This window comes from Rhea pennata, chromosome 7 (genome assembly GCF_028389875.1).
Source record: "Rhea pennata isolate bPtePen1 chromosome 7, bPtePen1.pri, whole genome shotgun sequence".
In the NCBI taxonomy this organism is placed as follows: domain Eukaryota; kingdom Metazoa; phylum Chordata; class Aves; order Rheiformes; family Rheidae; genus Rhea; species Rhea pennata.
Window position 1 is genome coordinate 32,351,205 of NC_084669.1, and position 19,575 is coordinate 32,370,779.

At 41.1% G+C, this 19,575-nt stretch overlaps 1 protein-coding gene across 3 annotated transcripts; it reads left to right on the top strand.

Moving 5' to 3' along the window:
- Positions 1 to 10,795: 10,795 nt before the first annotated feature.
- Positions 10,796 to 19,218, top strand: LOC134142690 (protein NDNF-like). Of its 3 annotated transcripts, XM_062580081.1 has the most exons (5): positions 10,796 to 11,190; positions 13,376 to 13,559; positions 15,604 to 15,737; positions 17,027 to 17,125; positions 17,210 to 19,218. In XM_062580081.1, coding segments are annotated over exons 1-5 (1,587 nt in total). In that variant the 5' UTR covers positions 10,796 to 11,189; the 3' UTR covers positions 18,379 to 19,218. The 3 variants fall into 3 exon arrangements, with proteins under 3 accessions (XP_062436065.1, XP_062436064.1, XP_062436063.1); XM_062580080.1 differs by having other exon boundaries at positions 10,796 to 11,194; positions 17,027 to 19,218; XM_062580079.1 differs by having other exon boundaries at positions 17,027 to 19,218.
- The last annotated feature ends 357 nt before the right edge of the window (positions 19,219 to 19,575 follow it).

A 19,575-nucleotide genomic window follows, 5' to 3' on the forward strand; every position in this document is an offset into this window, starting at 1 on the left:
AAAGAAAAGGCAGTTTCTGGCATGCCTTCCTACCAGCTTCCACTCTTCTTCTACTCTGTTAAGCTGGAAGGAGAGTGGACATCAGCAAAGTTCAAGCCGTATTGAACTGCAGCAGAGCAGAGCACAGGCATTAGCTGTATGGGGTGGTCAAGGAGGTATGACTCTGGAGCCACTTTTGCCATCAAGAACTTCTTTGCAATGTGGTTTACAGTGGGGGAGCTCAGAAGGAGCAGATATCATATCCTTCCCTGAGCATTAATGTAATATAAAGAGAGCACCTGTGCTCTCTTTGCACAACTTTTAGGTGCTTCTGGCCAAGAAGAACAAAGCAGCTCCCCCCACCAGGGTCCAGCTCACCCCTTGCGAAAATGCTCAGCCTGCTTCTCTGGTATGGGCCTGCATGGATCAATACGATGCTGTGAGTGGCCTGACTGGGATCAGCCAGCATATGGCCCTGGCACCTCTCCACTGCACTGCAGTATGCAGTGTGGATGTACGTCCCTCAGGCTTTACAAAAAAATAAGGTAGGTGCAGTCTCAGAACCTGCTGTGGGAGCTGCCAACACTGAAAAGAGCTTTTTGAGAACTGGAAATTTTTGAGGTCTCTTATGTCCAAAGTGAACAGGTAGATACTCTCAAAGCAGCTTGGAGAGGTTGTCACACGTTTTGTTCTAGTAAGTGGAAAATAAAAGGTCAGACTGCCAAATTTGTCAACCTCATTTCTGCATTAAGCAAATATGGAGAGAAGATCAAATGGTACTGAATTCCTATCTCAAAAACAAGGGGCTTGCCTCTTGTTAGGCTGTGTTGTTTGTAGTATTATTCATTTTTCATTAGCTTTTTAAATGTGTGCAATTATAAATACATTCTAAGCATCTTTCTAAGCCTGAACAGGTTCTCTGAGCCAAAGGTTCAACTTCATAACTGCCTGCCCCTATGCGTAACTTCACCAGCATGAGAAGCTTTTTTAACTGTGAAGGAATTATTCATGAGTATGTGCTTGCAGATTGGGGCCCTTGAGCATTTTTGCTCTTGTTGTGAAGGAAGGAAAGAAGAGTTTGCTGCATAAAGGTGTAAAACCTGTATTAAAAAAAAAAAAAAAAAGAGAGAGAAAGAAAAAAAAAAGAAAGAAAACTTTGAAAAGACTTAGCTGGCTTACTCATAACCACACAACGGAGCTAACTTGATCATCTGCTCTAAAGTTCAGAGAGCTCACATGTGGGCTTATGAAACCCAGAAATAGAGCCAATCTGGCCCAAACAATGTCTCATTTGTCTTGACCATTTAGACTGCTGACTTTCCTTAGCCAGCTGTTAGATTTCACATCTTTATAGGAGTGCAATGTGCATTCCCTAGTTTGGCTTTCTTCTATGGCTGAATCAGATTGGCAAGTTGGAGTATGAAGGTGAATTTCATTTCCTTGGGGTCTTGGAGTTAAAATTTGATGCCAGGGAGAGATTATTTCTTTGAATGCATTTTTCTGAAAATCTGCTTTGTATTTTCTGAGTAGATCCTTTGAGGAAAATGCACTTTCCTTCCCCACCCTTTGCCCTAAACTCACTTTTAGTATCTTTGTCTCAGCCAAGATGTTTTATCAGATTTTATTTCATTCTCTCAGATATATGTCAGGTGCACACTGCAGAGAAAAAAGCATTTTTAATCTATTAACAGAAATCTCCTGCTGACAGCAGCACTACCATTCAGCTACTGTGATCAAGATGCTCATCGGCGGTGATTACGAAGAGATTAATTCCTTTAGGAATTGACTGTTGTTTTCCTGAAAATAGTGCTGGGAGAAGTTTTGTTTTGAAAGGTATTCTCTCAGAGTAGACATTTATCAGCATTTGGTTTCCCAGCAGTTACTTGTTCCTCATTAAAGTCTCCACTTTTGTGATTCTCTCCCCATTCCCCATGTGAAAAGGGGATTTATTAGCATAAATCAGAAATATAAAACTGAGTCACCATATGTCAGACAATTCATCCCAGGAGCCAGGTGATGGAGGAAGAGATTTTCATTCTTTGGCCTATGTAGTGCCAGGTTGTAGAAGCTAATAAAGGAAAATAACAACTTTGTGTATGTTGCTCCAGCCAAGAAAATCTGACAAACCTACATTGTAAAAATGGAAATAGAAAAAGAGCTCCTCCCATCCATTAGAGTCCAGCCTTGGGAAGCACTGACCTGGAGCTAAAATGGTACGGCTGCTCCCACTCCCTCCTCTGTCTGACCTCTTGGCTTTCTATTCACCAACTCATTCCCTATGCTCCTCAGATGGCAGCTCCTCTCTTTCCCTCTGCTCCTGTCTATGTCCCAGAGAGTAGTTAATGCTCCTGTGCTGCCCCTACCATCTGGAACAGCATCCCTATTGCTCTGGGCCTAACTGAATTTGAAGAAAAACAGGGAATCAGTCTCAGCAAGAGACATCTTTTGACCCTCCAAATGGCTTATAATTCCTCCATGTACAGTGTCTGCTGCGAGAATTAAATACCTCCCAAAGATCACCATTCTGCTCATTTCTATTTCCACAAGTTCAGCAGCTGCCTGCCATTTACTCATGGTTGGTCATATCTTGAAATGACACCTTTTTTTACAGCCATTTTGCCCTGTATCTGTAAAGGTGAACATGAAGCAATCATGCTGGGAAGCAAGTTAGAGAGCAAAGCAGTTGTGACTGTGGCCTTGAGTCCCACAGAGCCAGCTGGCAGCCATGACATCTGCAAAGGGAAGAGATGAAGCATGTGGCCCCTTCCTCCTAAGATAACCCCTTCTGTGGCAGGAACAACCCATTCTTGGCCCAGTACCAACCCTATGTCCTCATGGCTGTGAAATTTGTTTTTTCCAATGTTGATGAGTCAGGCACAGCACCCTGCTCCCATCTCACTCTCTGAATTTTGTATAACACAACGGCCAGAAAAATGAGTTCCCAGCAGCCTAGGAGGAAAATGCCACCCAAACATAAATGGCTCAATGTGGAAAGCATTCAGGGCAGGAAATGGCAAAACCTAGTGCCTTTACTTCCAATTACACAGGGCAGGCTATGCTGATACACAACCTGTTTTATGGCTAGTGAACTCTAGCACAAGCAATTTCTCACCATCACTCAAGGGAAGTACCAAAAATGTAAACTGACACACAATTCAGATACACGTACAGATGCCAACGCCCTGGCTACGTCACAACAGTAGGTTATTTATTCTAAATATCCTTTCTGATATTAGACAGACACCAATTCAAATCAAGCCTGAATCAAGTCAAGAACAATGCAGAGAAGGAATAATAAGGCATCAAATGAATTCCACAGACGCTCACAGACCAAGAAGGAGAGCTCAGAGATATCTAATGATCACTATTTCTGACAATTTGTTTTTCAGACCTTTGAGGAGACTTCAGTCTGAAACAGTTTGGTATTACCAGAATCCCCCAAAGATTCCTGAACACTGGAGCAGTGGGCAGGACAGAACAGTATAAAGGGTGGCTAGCAGTCCCTACAGTGAGTAGACTGCCCTACAGTTGGCCTGGCTATCCCACGCCCTTTATAATTCACTATTGGAGTGATCTATGGTTGCAATGGGTTACTGTAAATTCTGAGGCCTCTCCAAAGCATCTCAAAGGGAAGAAGGATTCGAGATACATGGACACAAAGAGCCTAACACATGCTGCCAGACCCATGTCGCAGTCATCAGCTGAGGGGCCAGTGAGAGGATTTAGCAGGCCAGGCCATCACTTACAGGACTGGTTTCTGAGACTAGCTCATGGTGAAGCTGTCCTACTCTGAGCAGCTTCCTGGAAAGCTGCACACTGACAGGAAGTGCTAAAAAGGTCTTGAAATTTCATTTCACACTGAAATCTAAAGACAAGACTCAGTAAGAAGTGGCTACTGGCCAAGCTGAGAAATAAATGAAGCCAGTGTCAGGAATAAATCTGAAATGCTGGGCAACATCAGAGCTAATCTAATGTCAGAAATGGTATTTCAAGGTAAATTGAGCATGACATGTAAACAGCTGTGTCAGTAAAGGAAGTATCGAATCTGTCCCATGTGTGTTTGTGGTTGTGCTTTCTTTGCACACATTTGTCTCTGGTGCAAACTCAGTCCCTGTAAGTATTGTGTAAAGAATGGCCCAAAGGTGTGTGCAGTTGTGTTTGCAGTGCCATCACCACCTCTTGCCCCCATCACAGGACTCCAGAGGCCCTTCCATGAGTCCAGGCATTTGCCCATGGAGACTAGGGCTCACTGAAGTACAACTGAGGCACAGAAAGGGCAATATCTCTTCACCCTGCCCCAAATATTTCAAGTAATTCTGCAGAATGGATGTACCACCAGAACTGCCTTAGTTTACCATAGTTTCACCCTTATGCCATAGAAATCTCCAGGGGTAATTTGGAGGAGTCTTGGTAGGGATAAGTGAGTCTGACTCACACTTCCTGAGGGATAGAGACGAGGCCACGTGGTTCTGGAGTCAGGACAGAGTCACCGTCTGTGTATAGACCATGCCAGGACTCTAATGGATAGCCCATGATCTACAGAACGTGGGGGCCAAACATCTGCCACACGAAAGAGGAAAATGAGCTGAGAAGAATTTTGCAAAGGAACCCTCTCTTCCACCAAAGGGCTGAGCAGTGCTCACTGTCACTGCTGTTAGAAACTGCCTGGAAGCATAGATGTTAATGTTAAGCCAGATTCAGTGTAGAAGCAGTTATTTGTTCCATTTCACTATCAAATGATATGAAGCACCATAAAGCATCATCTTTCAGGTTCATAATTTATAAATTAAGTGTAAATAGCCTCTATTCTGAGCTCCTCTCCAGCCACTCATTTATCCTTCCCTGGTGAAAAATTAATGAGTCTATAAAATAGCTGGCAAATTTAGAGCAGTCATGTTTGCGGGGGAAAAAAAAAACAAAACAAAAAAAAAACCAGTATGACTTTCCTAAAGACCCTGAAGCATTAACTTACTCCAGTCACTGCTGTTAATCACTGGTCTTAGGTGTTCTTCTATTCTACAGCAAAGATCTTCCAACTCCTGCTAAGACTTCTGCTGCAGACCAACGTGTGAGACAAGATAAAGCAGTCTATGGTTATTAGGCTGTCCTAGCATATAACCAATAACCTCCTGAACAATAACCCCCTGTATAGCAATTCTTGCTTTCTACAGCCTGTCAGACTGCTTCCTTCAGGGGCTGCCTGAGGGCTTGCACTCTCTTACCCACGATGTCAGAAGAATTAACACGAAAATTTTTATAATCAACCCTTCTAAGTGGAAAATTCACCCCAGGCAAAACTTTTGGTCTATGGGAAGGAAAGGAGCTGAATCAGATCTGCTAGCTCTGTATTTCCACAGTGAGTATTCCCTAAGGGACCTTTTGGCTATATTGCGACCTTTAAGGCTTGCCCGTGGACAAAAAGCTGTGCTAGTTGTTCTACAAGGCCCTCTGCAACTTTGCAAGGACCTGTACTCCTGCCCATTTGTGTGTAAATTTACTAGATCAGAGGGGAATAGAAAACAATCAGGAGGAAGTAGGAGACAGTAGGCTGAAGAAGACATTGGAGAAGACACAGCATACAGGGGGTGTCAGGGTTGTAAAGGAGACTGTCACAGAAAAGGAGTATAGAGAATAGGCCATAGAAAGGTCTGGAGGGTGCTGAAGGCACAGGAAGTGGTGGAAGTCCTATGTTCCTTTGCTAACACAGGCCTGGAAGCACTGGCTATCAGACCTGGCATGGAGGTCCCTGCTTCGCATGCAGTTTTGACTTGTGTAAAGAAAGATTTTGCTATTCTCAAAAGCAGGAGGTTCAATGGGGTAGGTAAAGGAGGCGGAATGACTGTTCAGAGGGGGGAATGTTTGTGTGGGGTCAGTAGCTCTTAGATCTCATAGAAATAGCAAGAGGCTTGTGCTGAGCTTCTAGTTATTGCTATAATGTAATGATTATAGATAAAGGGACCCAAAGCCCAGAGAACCTGAGTATTTACGGCTACACTCAATGCTGAGACTTTCTTTTGGAGCAGACTGGGTAAGGCCCACAGAGGTTACAAAGAAGGCTTTCCAGGTAGTTGAAGACAAGCCCCAGTCTACCTTCCATTCTCTTCTACCATCCTGAAGGCATTTGCTCAACACCTAGATAAATGTGCAGGAAGCTTATTCAAAAAACAAAGACATTCCATTTAACAAATTGAATTGCTGCTTACTGATCTGTGCTCAGCCAGGGATACTGGAACAGGAGATGATAGGATTTCATTGCTACTGTGGCAAGCTAAGTCACAGTAGGGGATGTTCTGTATCACAAGGGAGGGTGGTATCAAGTGATGTAGCATGAGATGGCTGTAGGATAAGCTCCATGATTTTCTGTTTTTATACTTAACATTTGGAGGGATTTGCTCAATAAAGAGCTTCTGCTAAAAAATGTTTCACAGAAAATTAACTCTTATTGTTAAGTTCTTCCGTGAAATATCCCGCTTGTTAAAATTGAATAACAAAATTAAAATAAACAAAGCATGGAAATTACTTTTCCCCTTCTGTATATATATGCATGAGTTTATTTTGTTTTCTCTCTTCTATAGTCTATCTATGACTATCATGAACTGTAGGTTCACTATGACAATTTACAACAACCCTGCCAGATTAGATGTAATGTTAACTTATTCATGAAATTCCTCCAATCAAACATTAAAATGAATACTATTCCTGTGGGGACAAGATGGAGAGATGAACGTAATAACTTTATCTCTGCTGCATGTAAAATATTCATAATTGAGCAGAAAGCCTGATCCCAAATGCTTAAAAATATAAGCTGGGGCAGCAAATGTGATTGGATTTCTTATAATCTAATCATCTTGCTCCATATGTGGTCCCCGATCTGTTTAGGATTGTTAAAATTCCTGGGTATTGTAGTGCCTTCCCCAGAGAATGCTGGGAAGAATTACGGACAACGCCTGGAACAGATGGGATGCCGATGACTCCACGCCAGCAAAGGCAGGAAACAGGACAGTGGTTAACTCCTTCTCTGCCAGCTCCCCACCACTAACAATGTCAGCACAGGAAAATTAATGCAGATTGCTTTCGTGTCAAAACTGTAGAGCGCAGTGTGTATTTTAAAGCTCCTGACAGCGAAGTGCAGCAGGCAGTGGGGATAAAGTACGACTGATGATCACACTCTTCTGAAGATTTGCTCAGTGCTGGCGGGTGGAAATTTCAGTTACCTGCAGATCTCATGGACAGGTGAAGGAAGGCGCTCTGGCAGAACCCCAGGAGGGCACTGAAATGCTCTAAATGAAACCAGCACCTACAACATGAAAGGCTTCTCAGTCAGATTGAAGATACTTTTAAAAAACTTAGGGTGTAGGGCAGGATCAGAAAGCCTCCCTCCAGAGCAATGAAATTTGGCAGGCCTGTGCTTGATTTAAGAGCAAGAGTCTGGCTGCTTGGCACTCCCTGCTCCTCTCCAACTTGTTGTTAAAAGGAGTTAAACCGGCACTTGAGAACCTCTCTTATACAGAAAACACTTGGATATTTCTTGTTCACTATGGTGGATTAGTTCTATTTATGTTAGTTTAATCCTTTGGTAGGTAAAACAAGCAACACTGTAGCTAAAAACAAAATACAGGATTGCCCTATTAAAATGGTGCACTGATTACAGACAATGCCATTTTCTTCCTTTGACTTTTTCAATTGGGATACTCAGCAGCTTTTAGCTAATCTGAAAACCTCTTGTTCCTATGCCACACCTGCCCAAAATAACAGTTATGCTGCTTTGATAGTTTAAAGATAATTTTGTAGGTGTTTTCTAAGTCATTTTTAACAGGATTTAATCTAAAACCCTGAAAGCCTGGAGGTACAGCAAAAGGAAAAGGAAAGAAAAATAGCAGCTTAGGACCTTCAGTATGTTTTCCGCTTTAATTCATGAAGCTGTTAGTGCAATATTGACTCCTGGCTAGAGACATTTTTCTGTTGCATTGAATTTACTCTGGTGGAGGAACAAGGTCTGTCATAAAAATACGGAATTTTCTCATTAAACTGGATGCAGTAATTCTCAGAAGCAATCTCCCATATCCTGTAAGATCAGAGAAAGCTCTTCTACATCTTATCTATTATTTCTCATTGGACTCTTCTGAATAATTGCATAAATATAGAATTAAGAAAAATGAGAGGGGTAGGCCTGTCCATAATCTTTAGATAGTTACTTACTAAAAGACCCCTCAGAGCTATCTTTAGTTTCAACACCATCAGAGAAAAAGATCATTTTCAAGTATCAACATCTCTTCATCAGGAAAGGCACTGAAAAATACTGTGCATCTGTAGTTAGTAGACATAGCGGTCAGCACTATATAACCCCACAAAGAACTTTTGAATGTAGATAAGCCAAAATCGGGGCTATGGAGCCAAAATGTAAAAAGCCAGTAGCTTTTACTCTACAAAGCAAACACGTAGTGCCAGGATAACCCAACAGCTTCCAAAATAACCAATTCCTACACACTTCCCCTGGACGCACACTGCAGGAAGATTCCAAGACTGTTTTTGACTTATGTGCAATTCCCTGTTTCTACTGCTTATTAATGCCTCTGAATGGGAACAGACTAGAGCTTTTCTTATCAGACAGTCTTTTGACTGCTTGTGCATAGCCAGAATTTGACAAAAAGTGGAAGAAACAGAAACAGCTGCCCCACTACCGTACCCTTGGCATGTTTTAAGCTCTAGACTTTTGCTTGGGCTTCTCTGACACATCTTTAAAAGAAAGCGTGATTCTCTCTGGATAGCAGCTGTGTGTCTAAGAAGATATTTTTGAGCAGTAACACGAGTAGTAACGAGAAGAATGTTAGCTTCTTAAACATATATTAGGTCCTTATAGCTGTCAAATATTAATTCTGAGAATCCCTCCACTTGGTAGAGAATTTTTACCAGAATTTGCACCCCCTTCCATGCCATTAAAATAAATTAGAAGATTTATTTGCCAGGAGGAATAGATTGTGACTTGCAGCCACGGAAAATGCAAAATTTATTTGGATGCTATAAGTCCCTCTGCAGATGTGATATGGAACACATTCAACAATGTAAGACATCCATAGTTACTTCTGCTCAGGGCTTCTATGAACACACTTGGAAATGTTAATTAGTTAAGAAGGTAGCTTGTAGGCAGATAGGTAGTTAGGAGCCAAGGACTCAATTGTTTGCAGGATGCATACATATGCGAGAGAGAAAGGGAGAATATTACTTGCCTCACAAATGAAAGACTTGGTTTCTATTTCCCCATGCATTTTTAATGTGCTTACGGAGTTTCATGAAACAGAACTCCCTGGACAGGGCTGGGGGTGCAGGAAAGTTGTCTGTGTTTGGGTTATTGCCTGAGTTACAGCCAAGGCCTTATCCAGCTGGGCTGTGGATGGGAAGACTGTGCAGTCCTGCTACCACTCTCCTGAGGGTTTCAACAGCCTGCACTAATCTGGGGAACTAGAGCTTTCTTAGCCCTTCACACAGGTACTATTTCCTGATCAAGGTGACCTGATCATCTCAAAGGTAGGTTGCCAGGGTAATGGCATCTCCTCATCAGAAAGAGATGTGGTCAAATTTTTGCATATGCACTGCCAAGTTGGAAGAGAGGCAAGTTGGGGAGGCCCAGGTAGGCCAGGCAGCTCCATGGGGTGCACCAAGCACCCCTTCTGTAAGGCATGCTGTAAAAGGGTGAGTAAATGCTGCAAGCAGGAAGCACAGAGGGACAGCTGTTGGGGAGCACAGGAGGCTCCTTTAACATGCAAGATCCTTTATCAAAATACAGAAATGGGGACTACAGTTCCAGGAAATAGACATCTGAAGCTCCTTGGAGAGCCTAAAGCTGGAACTCTGACTGCCTGACTTCTTGCTGAAGTTTCAACAGAGCTCCTGTGTTTTCAGTGTGACCAATCTTTTAGAAGAGCTAATACATAACAAAGTACAAACCAAGTCTCTGATGTCAAAGGTGGTCATCTCTAGCATTTCTGAAAGGTGTTGATCTGAAAGCAGGATCTCTTGAACAGCCTTCTTGAAATCACTCATTCATCTCTGAGAGGCAGCAGAACTTGCTGGTTGTAGACTATATTTTTCTAGTTGAGAAGAATGTTCTATCAATTTTATACCAAATTGTTGGTATGATTTATCCTAATTGTAACTCCACTGAATTCAGTCAAGCTTATGAGTCATGAATTTAGCTCTTAACTTTCTCAATAGAAAATACTTGTTTTTCCTTCCATGCTGTTTCAGTGAACCTCTAAATCTATCCACATACTCCTTGCTCCAGCAAAGCATGTAAGCAATACATATGGGAGATATGTTAGAAATCACAGTGAGATGAACTGGACTTCTTCCATACCTATACCATACAGTCAGTCTCATTCACTTGATGTCCCATTCATATTATTCAGCAGGAGACAATTCAGTAGATTCTTAACAGTCTTCAAAGAATTGCAAATTCCAGTCTGCTTAAAAAATTTAGGGTATTCCTTCCCTTATAATTTTTCTCCTTTCCCTTTAGTGAACCAGTCAGCACTTGCTGGGTCATAAAAAACATACTGAAACACAGTACACCTGAAAACAGATGAAATTTCTTCAATGCTGTAGGCAAAGAGATTGCACATTCCACTGAAGGGCCATCAGGCTGCTAATGCAAAACTAATTTTCTGGAGGAGATCGTTGTGCCCTTGGCTGCCTAGTATTGTGGACTAACAAGGGTTAAGTGTGTTTGCTTTCTCTCTCTGTGTCTCACCCCCTTCTCCTCTCTGTGCATTTCTGTCAACGACCTGCTCTCTGGCCAGTTACCAGTGGGATTAGGCTGCTCTAACAGTCTGGCTGACACTCTGTGCAGGGAATAAAGTCTTGCTGCCTGGAGGAAGAACACACCAATGTGCTTCGCAGCCCTCCATATGGAATTCTAGAACTTAAAGAGCAAGAATTAGAACTTTGAAGACTTCAAAATTATGCAAGTTTAAAATAAAATATCAAAACTCATTTTTCTTTTTTTTCTTTTTTCTTTTCTTGAAAGACTGCAGGCATTTTAGTCACTATGTCTGTTCAGGAGCCATATGGAAAAATCAGTTCTGTCCTGCTAAACTGGTTGCACAGTTTTGGTTTTCATCTGTCTACGGAGATCTGAAAGTCTATGTTATTTTATTTTATGCTTATTTCAGTAAAGAAGGAGAGTGGTCTGGAGATCATCTGGCCAGAAACAGAGTAGGTAAGCAGAGTATTTTTATGTAGCATATTTCCAAGCATTTGAGAGTACACTGTGTAACTGAGAGAAATCAGACTTTAGGATGATGTTCTCTTTGGGCTAAGCTGATTATAGGTTGGTTGGTCGCTTGGTTTGTTTGTATTCCTAGACGAGAAAAGCTGAGCTGCTGTGGTGCCAGTGTGGTTTGCAAGATCCTGTCATTTAAGCAGCAGAAAGATTTTTTTTTTCTTCTTCTTCTTCTTCTTCTTCTTTTTTTTTTTTTTTTTTTTTAAGATCTCTCCAAAGTGCAGAGCAACTCGGATTCCAAAAGGTAAAAGGTAAAGCAAAATACTTTGGTATTATATGTTGAATCCATAAACTACAGTTAGACTAAAGAATGACTCTGAGAAAGTGCCAGAGAAGTGCCTCAGAGTCATACAGAAAGCTACATTATTAGAATATCTAAAATTGAATTGATATGATAATGATCTTCTCAACTGTTCTTTTGACTTGTTAGTGTGGTTGTTTAATCTTGCATTCAGCCAGGTGCTAAAAATATTACAAAAACATATTGAAAGAGGATAATTACTTATTAGAATATTAAATTGAATACTCAGATGATCTGGTAGTGGTAATTTTCATAATAATCGCTCTGCTATTAACAGATACATCTTACTTTGGGAATCACTGATGCAAACAAGTTTTGTACATCAGATTTACAGAGGTATTCAATATTGTGTTTAAATGTACAGATTTGAAATATATTTACAATGGAACTCGTCCTTTTGCAAAGTCATTTGGAAAAATTAATTGTAAGGCACAGCAGCTCTGCCTTCTGCCTTTCTGACTGCCTGAGATCTTCTGCACATTTGCAGGCACTGTGAGGAAAGTATAGATTATAAATGATGCACCATTTGTCTTTCATGCTCTCTTCTATCATTGGCTGATAACCAGGATCTTTATTCCTTCTTATTGTTTGTAAGATGCAATAAGCTGTTTTTCTTCCCCCAAAGGGTTATTGCTTACAGAGCTCCCTCTACTTTCCAAATCCTTGAGATACACTTGGTACCTGTTTTAAAGGTTTATTCCCTTTTCCACCCTTTTATGCCCCTTCCATTTCAGCACTTCCTTCACTTTATAAAGCAGGATGTGGCAGAGGACAGAAAAAGTTGTAAGGATAATGAACAATCTCATGTAGTATGTACTGTCAAAATTTCTTGTCCTAACTGGACCCTTCTATCTGTGTAGCTCTGTATAATATACACAGTGCAGTTTAAATAACATGAGCATTTTCACAGATGATTTTTTGAATTGTCTGAGCTGCATACATTTCTTTCAGAGATTCTGGGCTGATGATAAAGCCTCTTGGCAAAAGGGTGTGGGGGGCACATACATGATTTTGGAAATCTCTGGTAAGAGTGACTACTACAGAGCTGTTAGAGTTGCAGTGAGGGGCAAATGCTGAGATAGGCTGGAAGTGATGCAGGTATAAAAGTGACAGGTAATACAAGATTTCATAATGATTTATCCAGTTGCCCTACAGTGACATAGCCTTCCTCCAAACAAATATGCAAAGAACTTAAAATCTCCTACAGGATTAGTTTAGGGATTCTTACCCAGGATCGTTCACTTTTCATCTGATAATATCTACCTACTCTGAGAAACTTATCTTGATCCTCTTTTTTACACGTACCTCCAGTCATGACAGATTTACAGTCTGTATACAAATAAAAATTAATGATCCCTGACAGAACGGCAGAAGTAGTGTTAGGAATATACTGACCTCTTGTGAGTTGAAAGTGGTAGGTAACTGAGAATAATCCAGGTTTGAAATTTAGCAAATGAACACTATAAAAGAGGAAAAAATATTTTAAATGTAATTCTCCACTCATTTCATCAGCAGTAATTCATTTTTTACATAACTGTCTCATCCTATTGCACTTTGCTACATTGACTGTTTTTTTTTTTATAATAACAGACTCCACAGAAGCTTCTGCCACTAAATCTTTGCAGAGAGATTTGCTGAGACAAAAACATTTCTTCATGAATTTTCAGCTGTTTAGAAAAATGCAGACTGGCACCATTTGAATGCCTGGCTTGCTGTGATTATGATAAATACCACAAAAGGCACAGAAAGAGGGTCCTATTCATTATTTTCTCCCTCGGGCTGGCAGTTTTGCTCACTTTTATCATCTCACTTTGTAGTGCTGAAGATGTCCTGGGTCTGCTTTTATCTGCCGCTCCATCTTCTGATGGCTGTCTGTCTGTGTCATTCCGTAAGAGCACCCACTACCAGTTTCAAGAGTGATCTCTTCAACTTCTATCATTCCCTGATTCTTGCTGATGGTAAGGAAACTACAATTCACCTGCTGAAGGATATACCCAAAAGGTAAGAGCAAACCAGTCACTCCCATTTTCAGCTCTATCCCTATGACACTGGTAACCTCATGCTACCAGTACAAAGTCAAGAACTGCTATATGCCTGCAGAGCTCTAGCAATGTCCACGGAATTTGCTGAGACAACCCATGTCCTATTTCCAGCTAAAGTGTCCTCCAGTGTTTGTAGCTCTGTCATTCTTTTGCCTGGGAATGCCCCTCTCAGATAAAGTTCAGATCCACAACTGCATTTCAGGTGGCTTTCTGTGTGCTCATAAGAGACCAGCAGCACAGCTGATACAGAACTGGTGTGCTCCAAGAGCCAACATCCTTGTCACATGAAGAGCCAGGCTTCACAACTGCGGAGGCACAAAGACCTTGCTACATTCACTGAAAAATACAAGGATTTCCCCTAGCAAACTAACTGCCCAAGCTGGTTGAACACACACACAGACTTCTTATCTTTTCTTATTAGAAAAACTTTCAATGTACTGCACCCTGAACTTGTTTTCATTAAATGGTGCTAAAGCTTGCTAAGATCAAAACTGTTTTCCATGTGGAAATTCCACAGATTCTTTACTTCCCCAAAATATCTGCAGTTTTCTGTCAAATCTAGATACACAGGTGGCCTAGAATTTATAACAGCACTCCATATTAGGTATCAAAAACTGACCGATCTGCCTGTTTAGGAAGAGATGCACTTCAAGTGGTTTAGTCAGAATCCTCTTTGGACAGTAACCAACATATACAGATTTTGATGTACAACCTAGCAGAATGGTCATGGAGCAGAGGGTGAGCCAGATGGTTCAGTCCTAATGTGTGTTGCACAGAAAGAAATTGGAACATGGCACATGTTATATAATATGACAATGCTCACAAGATAAAACCTGGGAGTTCTCCTAGTTAAAGGGATGTGAGTGCAGGAAATCTAAGATTTTTAAAAAAATTTTGCTGTGTTTTTCAAGCATAATAGTAAGAAAGAGTTCAATTAGGAAGCAGAAAAGTCCTCAGTTTAGACAAATCGTCACAATTAAGTAAGAATCTCAAGAACCTCAGACTTATCCAAACAGGAAAATAGGAGATGACAAGTTCTGGCTTCAATTAAAGGACTTAGCACTTGAGAATGTGAAAATGTTCAGGAAAGGCTTAACAGCCCTGCAGTTACACCCTGAAAGCAAGCTAGACCTTTAGGATGACCTAATCTATTCATAATCAATAAGCTTGTCTCACCAATGAACAAAAAACTGAAATTCCCGATGTTTAACAGCAGAGTGAGCTAACCAAGGCCAAACATTTCTGTGGCTACACACAGTCCATATATACTGAAACAGCAAAAAAAGGCAGAAGCAGAAAAAGAGCAAAGGGGTGAGACAGGAGGCTGGGCATTACTGTAAACAATTAGGAATCAAAAATTGACTGAGTAGACTGATGTCCCCCTTGCTAATACATAGCAGCCTCTGTCACGAAAGCAAGTATGGTGGAACTTGCCTGGCTCAAACTGGCATTGACATCTGATAATCTTCAGGACTGGATAAAACTATTCTGTTCTATCCACTTCATCTTACCTACATGAAGAGAGATATGCAGGTATATATATATATATAAGGGTAGATACGCTCTAACAGCTTTCACTGAATCCCAGTCAGGAAATTCTGGTAAAAATGTACCAAATTCCCCAGAGTTAGCCAGTGAGTGCCCATCCAAAAGGCAGTCAGTTCACCACATTCATCATGCAAAATAACAAGGTAAGAACTGAGATATTAAAGCCTTGATATTCACCTGAAGTGTGTTAAAAACTCAGAAGGAAAAAAATTGCCTATGATAAGTGGACAAGCTTCTGTTGAACATTTGTGGATTAGAAATAAGCAGAGCAGCTATTCTTCCCACAGCTGAAAATTTCAGACCTTCATTGTCCTGCTGTGTTAATACACCCAGAAAGAGAGCTGTCATTTCCACCTACAGTGGAGTGAACCACATCAGAATGGCTAGTTACTAGGAGTCTCCAGCAGACCTGAGTATCCTAAAGCTTTTGCTCTGTTTCTAATCCGTATTTACAGGTACTACTTTGTTCTGGAGGAAGGCAGAGCACCTGCACCTTTCACAGTAACAGTGACCCCCTGTGATGTTCCGATTGAATGGAGCATATTCATACACAAGGCGTCAGCAAGTTTCCTTGGAAAAGCAGCACATGGTAAGACCTTCAATCTGCTTGAGCAGGGATGGAGAAAACCTAAGTTATTCATAAGGACATTGTGTCCGTGTGTCATTGTGACATTGTGTGGAAGTTCTCCACACGCTTAAACATTCCATGCTCCCCTCTCCTCTAAACTCAGCCACAGGCTTAACGGACACCAATCTCCATAGGTGAAATCCTATCCTATGAGAACCCATGGGATTTTGCCATCAACTCAAGTAAATTCAAGATTACATGTCAAAAAGTCAAAATCTCAGGATAATATTTAAAAATAACATGGGTTGTTTGGGGTTCCACAAATATGGATAAGCTTTATGAACTTTCTGTACTGGCCCAATCTCCCCTCTGCAATCTTGCCTTCTCTTGTGACAAAGCTGAAGTGAAACACTACGCATTGGAAAGCATACTGCTTGTACACCCGGATCTCCGTGCATAGTGTAAAACCCACCTTCTTCCCGAGGAAATCTTGCTCTACAGCATCCATAGTGCAGGCTTTCCAGTCACCTCAGACTGAGGGAAGAGCTGTCTCAGCTGTTTCTCTGTGGCCTTGGCCACTTCAACCAGTCATTTTCTGGTTTGCTCTCCACAGTGATACGCAGCACAGTTTAACTCTCTGATTTTCTAGGAATACCATCTACCACGGCAATAGGAATGGTGCTACCTTTAGCTTAACAGGAAATTCCACTCTCTTTCCTTATTTCTGGAATTAATTTTTCAAAAATCTAAAATCTGGAAGCTGCCATTAACAAGTTCCTACCTATCAGACAGCTATACACAACTGAGGAGTTCAAATAATGTTCTTTGAAACCTTAAATTTTACCTCTTCATCGGAGACAGTCAGTGGCAAAAAACTAAACCAAAGAAAACTCCTCTCACAGAAAGCGTGAGTGTCCTTGAAGTAAAGTACTGAAAGAGGCAGCCGTAGGAAGAAGAAAATAGTAAGGATATCATATATCATATAAGTCCAAGCTTTTTTAAAGTTGTGGTTTTATAATAACAGTCTATTTGAAAACAGGAGTTAGGACCGCAGCCACGCTCAGTGCTCTCTCAAGCTAATTTTGCTCTGAGGACAAGGCCTATGATTCCACCACTGCACTGTTAAAATAAAAAGCTGCCCAGATTTTCTTTAAATAAATTGCCAATATCAAAAAGAACTTTTAGTTATTATTATTTTCAGGAAGGAAGAAAAGAGGATGTTCCCTGACATACAAACAATAAACCTTAAGTGATGTGCTGTATTTGAGGCCTATTAAAACAAAAGTTACAAGTCTGCTCTTTGCTTGCAGGTGATCATGGCACCCAAGAGGTCTCAAAATCTCAAAAGACTTCAAGCATGGCGTCCACAATTTTTAACTATAAAGGAAATTCTGTAGAGACCTATGTCGGTATGTCTTCTTATTTTACTCTTTATATGCTAGAGTTCTTATCCACTGAGCGAGACACACACATTACTGTGTACTTAACAACAGACACAACATCTGGCCACCTCTATCCAGAACTTCCAGTGGATCCACGAATAGATGTTATTGGCGTTGGCCGTACAACAGTAACTCTAGCTTGGAAACACAGTCCTTCTGTCTTGCAACACAGAGAAAACATTCAATACTGTCTTCTAGTTAATGACAAACACAACTACAAGAGCTTGTGTGCTGCTGAGACAGCGATTAGATCCTCTGGAATGAAGCTGCCACCTATGTTAGCTTTGTCTCTCTCTCCATACCTTCTCGAACCCCAGCAGGTAATGATATTATCCAACAGTGAATTAAGCATCATCAACAAAGCCAGCAGTGGGGAAGTCAGGCAGATATGCACGGGCACCAAGAACACTTACACAGTGCCCAGTCTCAGTCCCAGTACTCAGTATTACTTTGATGTTTTTGTTGTCAATCTCCTCACAAATGCCAGTGCTGCTTACACTGGGACATTTGCAAGAACCCTGGAAGAACCAGAACCTAAGATGGTGGAGCTGAAAGATGGGAAGGTGATTCAGGTCGTCCTAGATGGGAAAAAGCAGAAATTCTACAGTTTGCAGTACCAGGCGAGGCACAAGAGAATCCATTTCACCTTTCAGTCTTGTCGTGGCCAAGTACAGGTTCACATAACAAAGAACAGTAAAACAGTGGCATCAGAAAACATTTCAGGACTGAGGTATTTCTCATTGAAGGGAAACCTGCTGGATACATATTTGGTGCAGCTGAGGTCCACAGAGCAGTCTAATTCTTCTGTGAAAGTTCAGGTGTCCTCCAATTTCCAAAAGCCCTCATTTCCACTTCTTCCAGAGAGCTTAAAAATCAAGTCCTTTAGTAAACTGAGGACCTGCAACTCTGTCACCATTGCCTGGCTAGGAACACAAGAGGAGAGCAAATATTGTGTGTATAAGAAAAGGATTGAAGAAGATCAAGTGTGGATGGAACTGCAGAGTACAGACAGGTGCGCTGGACCTGAATCTCGGCACAAGTCTGAGAAAGTGTTGTGCAAGTATTTCTATGACATAAACCTCCAGCGAGCTGTCACCACAGAGACCATCAAAGGGCTGGATCCAGGAACACTTTACTTGTTTGATGTTTATCTCATCGGGCCATCTGGTATCCCTGTCAGATACCACAGCAAAGTTGTGAAGACCAGGAAAAAGTGTTGAAGGTTCTTCAAAAGATGTTTTGTAGCAAGTGAACAAAGAATAAAATCAAAACCTATGCCAAATCCATGTCAGAGCTGTACAGCTTAAGATAGCTGAGGCATAAAAGGAAAAAATTTTAAACCCATGAGATTCTAGGGAGGCATCATGTTAGTTGTCTAGATCACTATGCTTACTTTTACACCTTCTCTCCTGTATAAGTTTTTTTCTCAGCTGTTTCATTCAGATATCAAAAACAGCTGTGAAATGAACCCATGCACTCAAAAATAGAGTACTCACAACGGGACTCCTGAGAAATCAATTGGTTACCTAAAATGCATGAGAAATCCAACACAGAAGTGATGGGGAATGCCTCTCAAAGAGCACACATCATTATTTTAGAGTCCCACAGAGTTTTCCACTTTGTGTAACTCCATCAGCTAATGAGGAACTTAGAGACCACACAAGTCAAGTTGCCTTCGAGAAACTGGATTTCCCTGCTGCTTGAACAGTTTGCTGGGAAGAAAACAAAAAAGCAGTAGAACTGGTATCAGGTTGGTACAGCTTCACAGCTGTAGAGCAGGCTCAAATACTCCTTTCCTCCTTAGCTGTATGTTTGCTTTGCTCTCAGTTCTACAAACTGTTCTTGATGAGAGACCAAGTTCAAGTCAGGAACTGGTTCTGGATCCAACTTTGCTTCAGCTGTGTGTGCATAGGAATACAGCACTCTGGTTCTGCCCATTGAGGAAAGGTTTGAGTAAGGAATCTGGTCATTGAAAAGAGGCTTTTTCTTTTATGGTGTCTGATATCAAGCCCATGTCTCTCCCTGTGTGACTTCTGAGTGTAATAAACTCATTCTTTACATCCTCAGCCCCGTCTACATCAATGAACGTGTTGCTTTAGGAAAAAGTAAATGTGGTTTGCTTATTAAGTATCATGGAAAAAGAAATATTTGTAGTAAAAAAACAGACAAACATGTGGGTTTTGTTGTTTTGATTTCCTTGTTTTTTTTTTAGATGGCACAAGAGAAAAGGCATGAAAAGTATTTGAAAAAAGTAGAAGTCTTCATAAAAACTTATATTCAATTTTAATTATCAGCAGAAAACACTTTGCATGTAGGCTCTTGACAGATCTGGAATTTACATATAAAGAGATGTGATAGATTTCACTGACCCAGAAGTTGCCAGAGAAATCTGACCTGCTGTATTTCTTCTCTGCAAT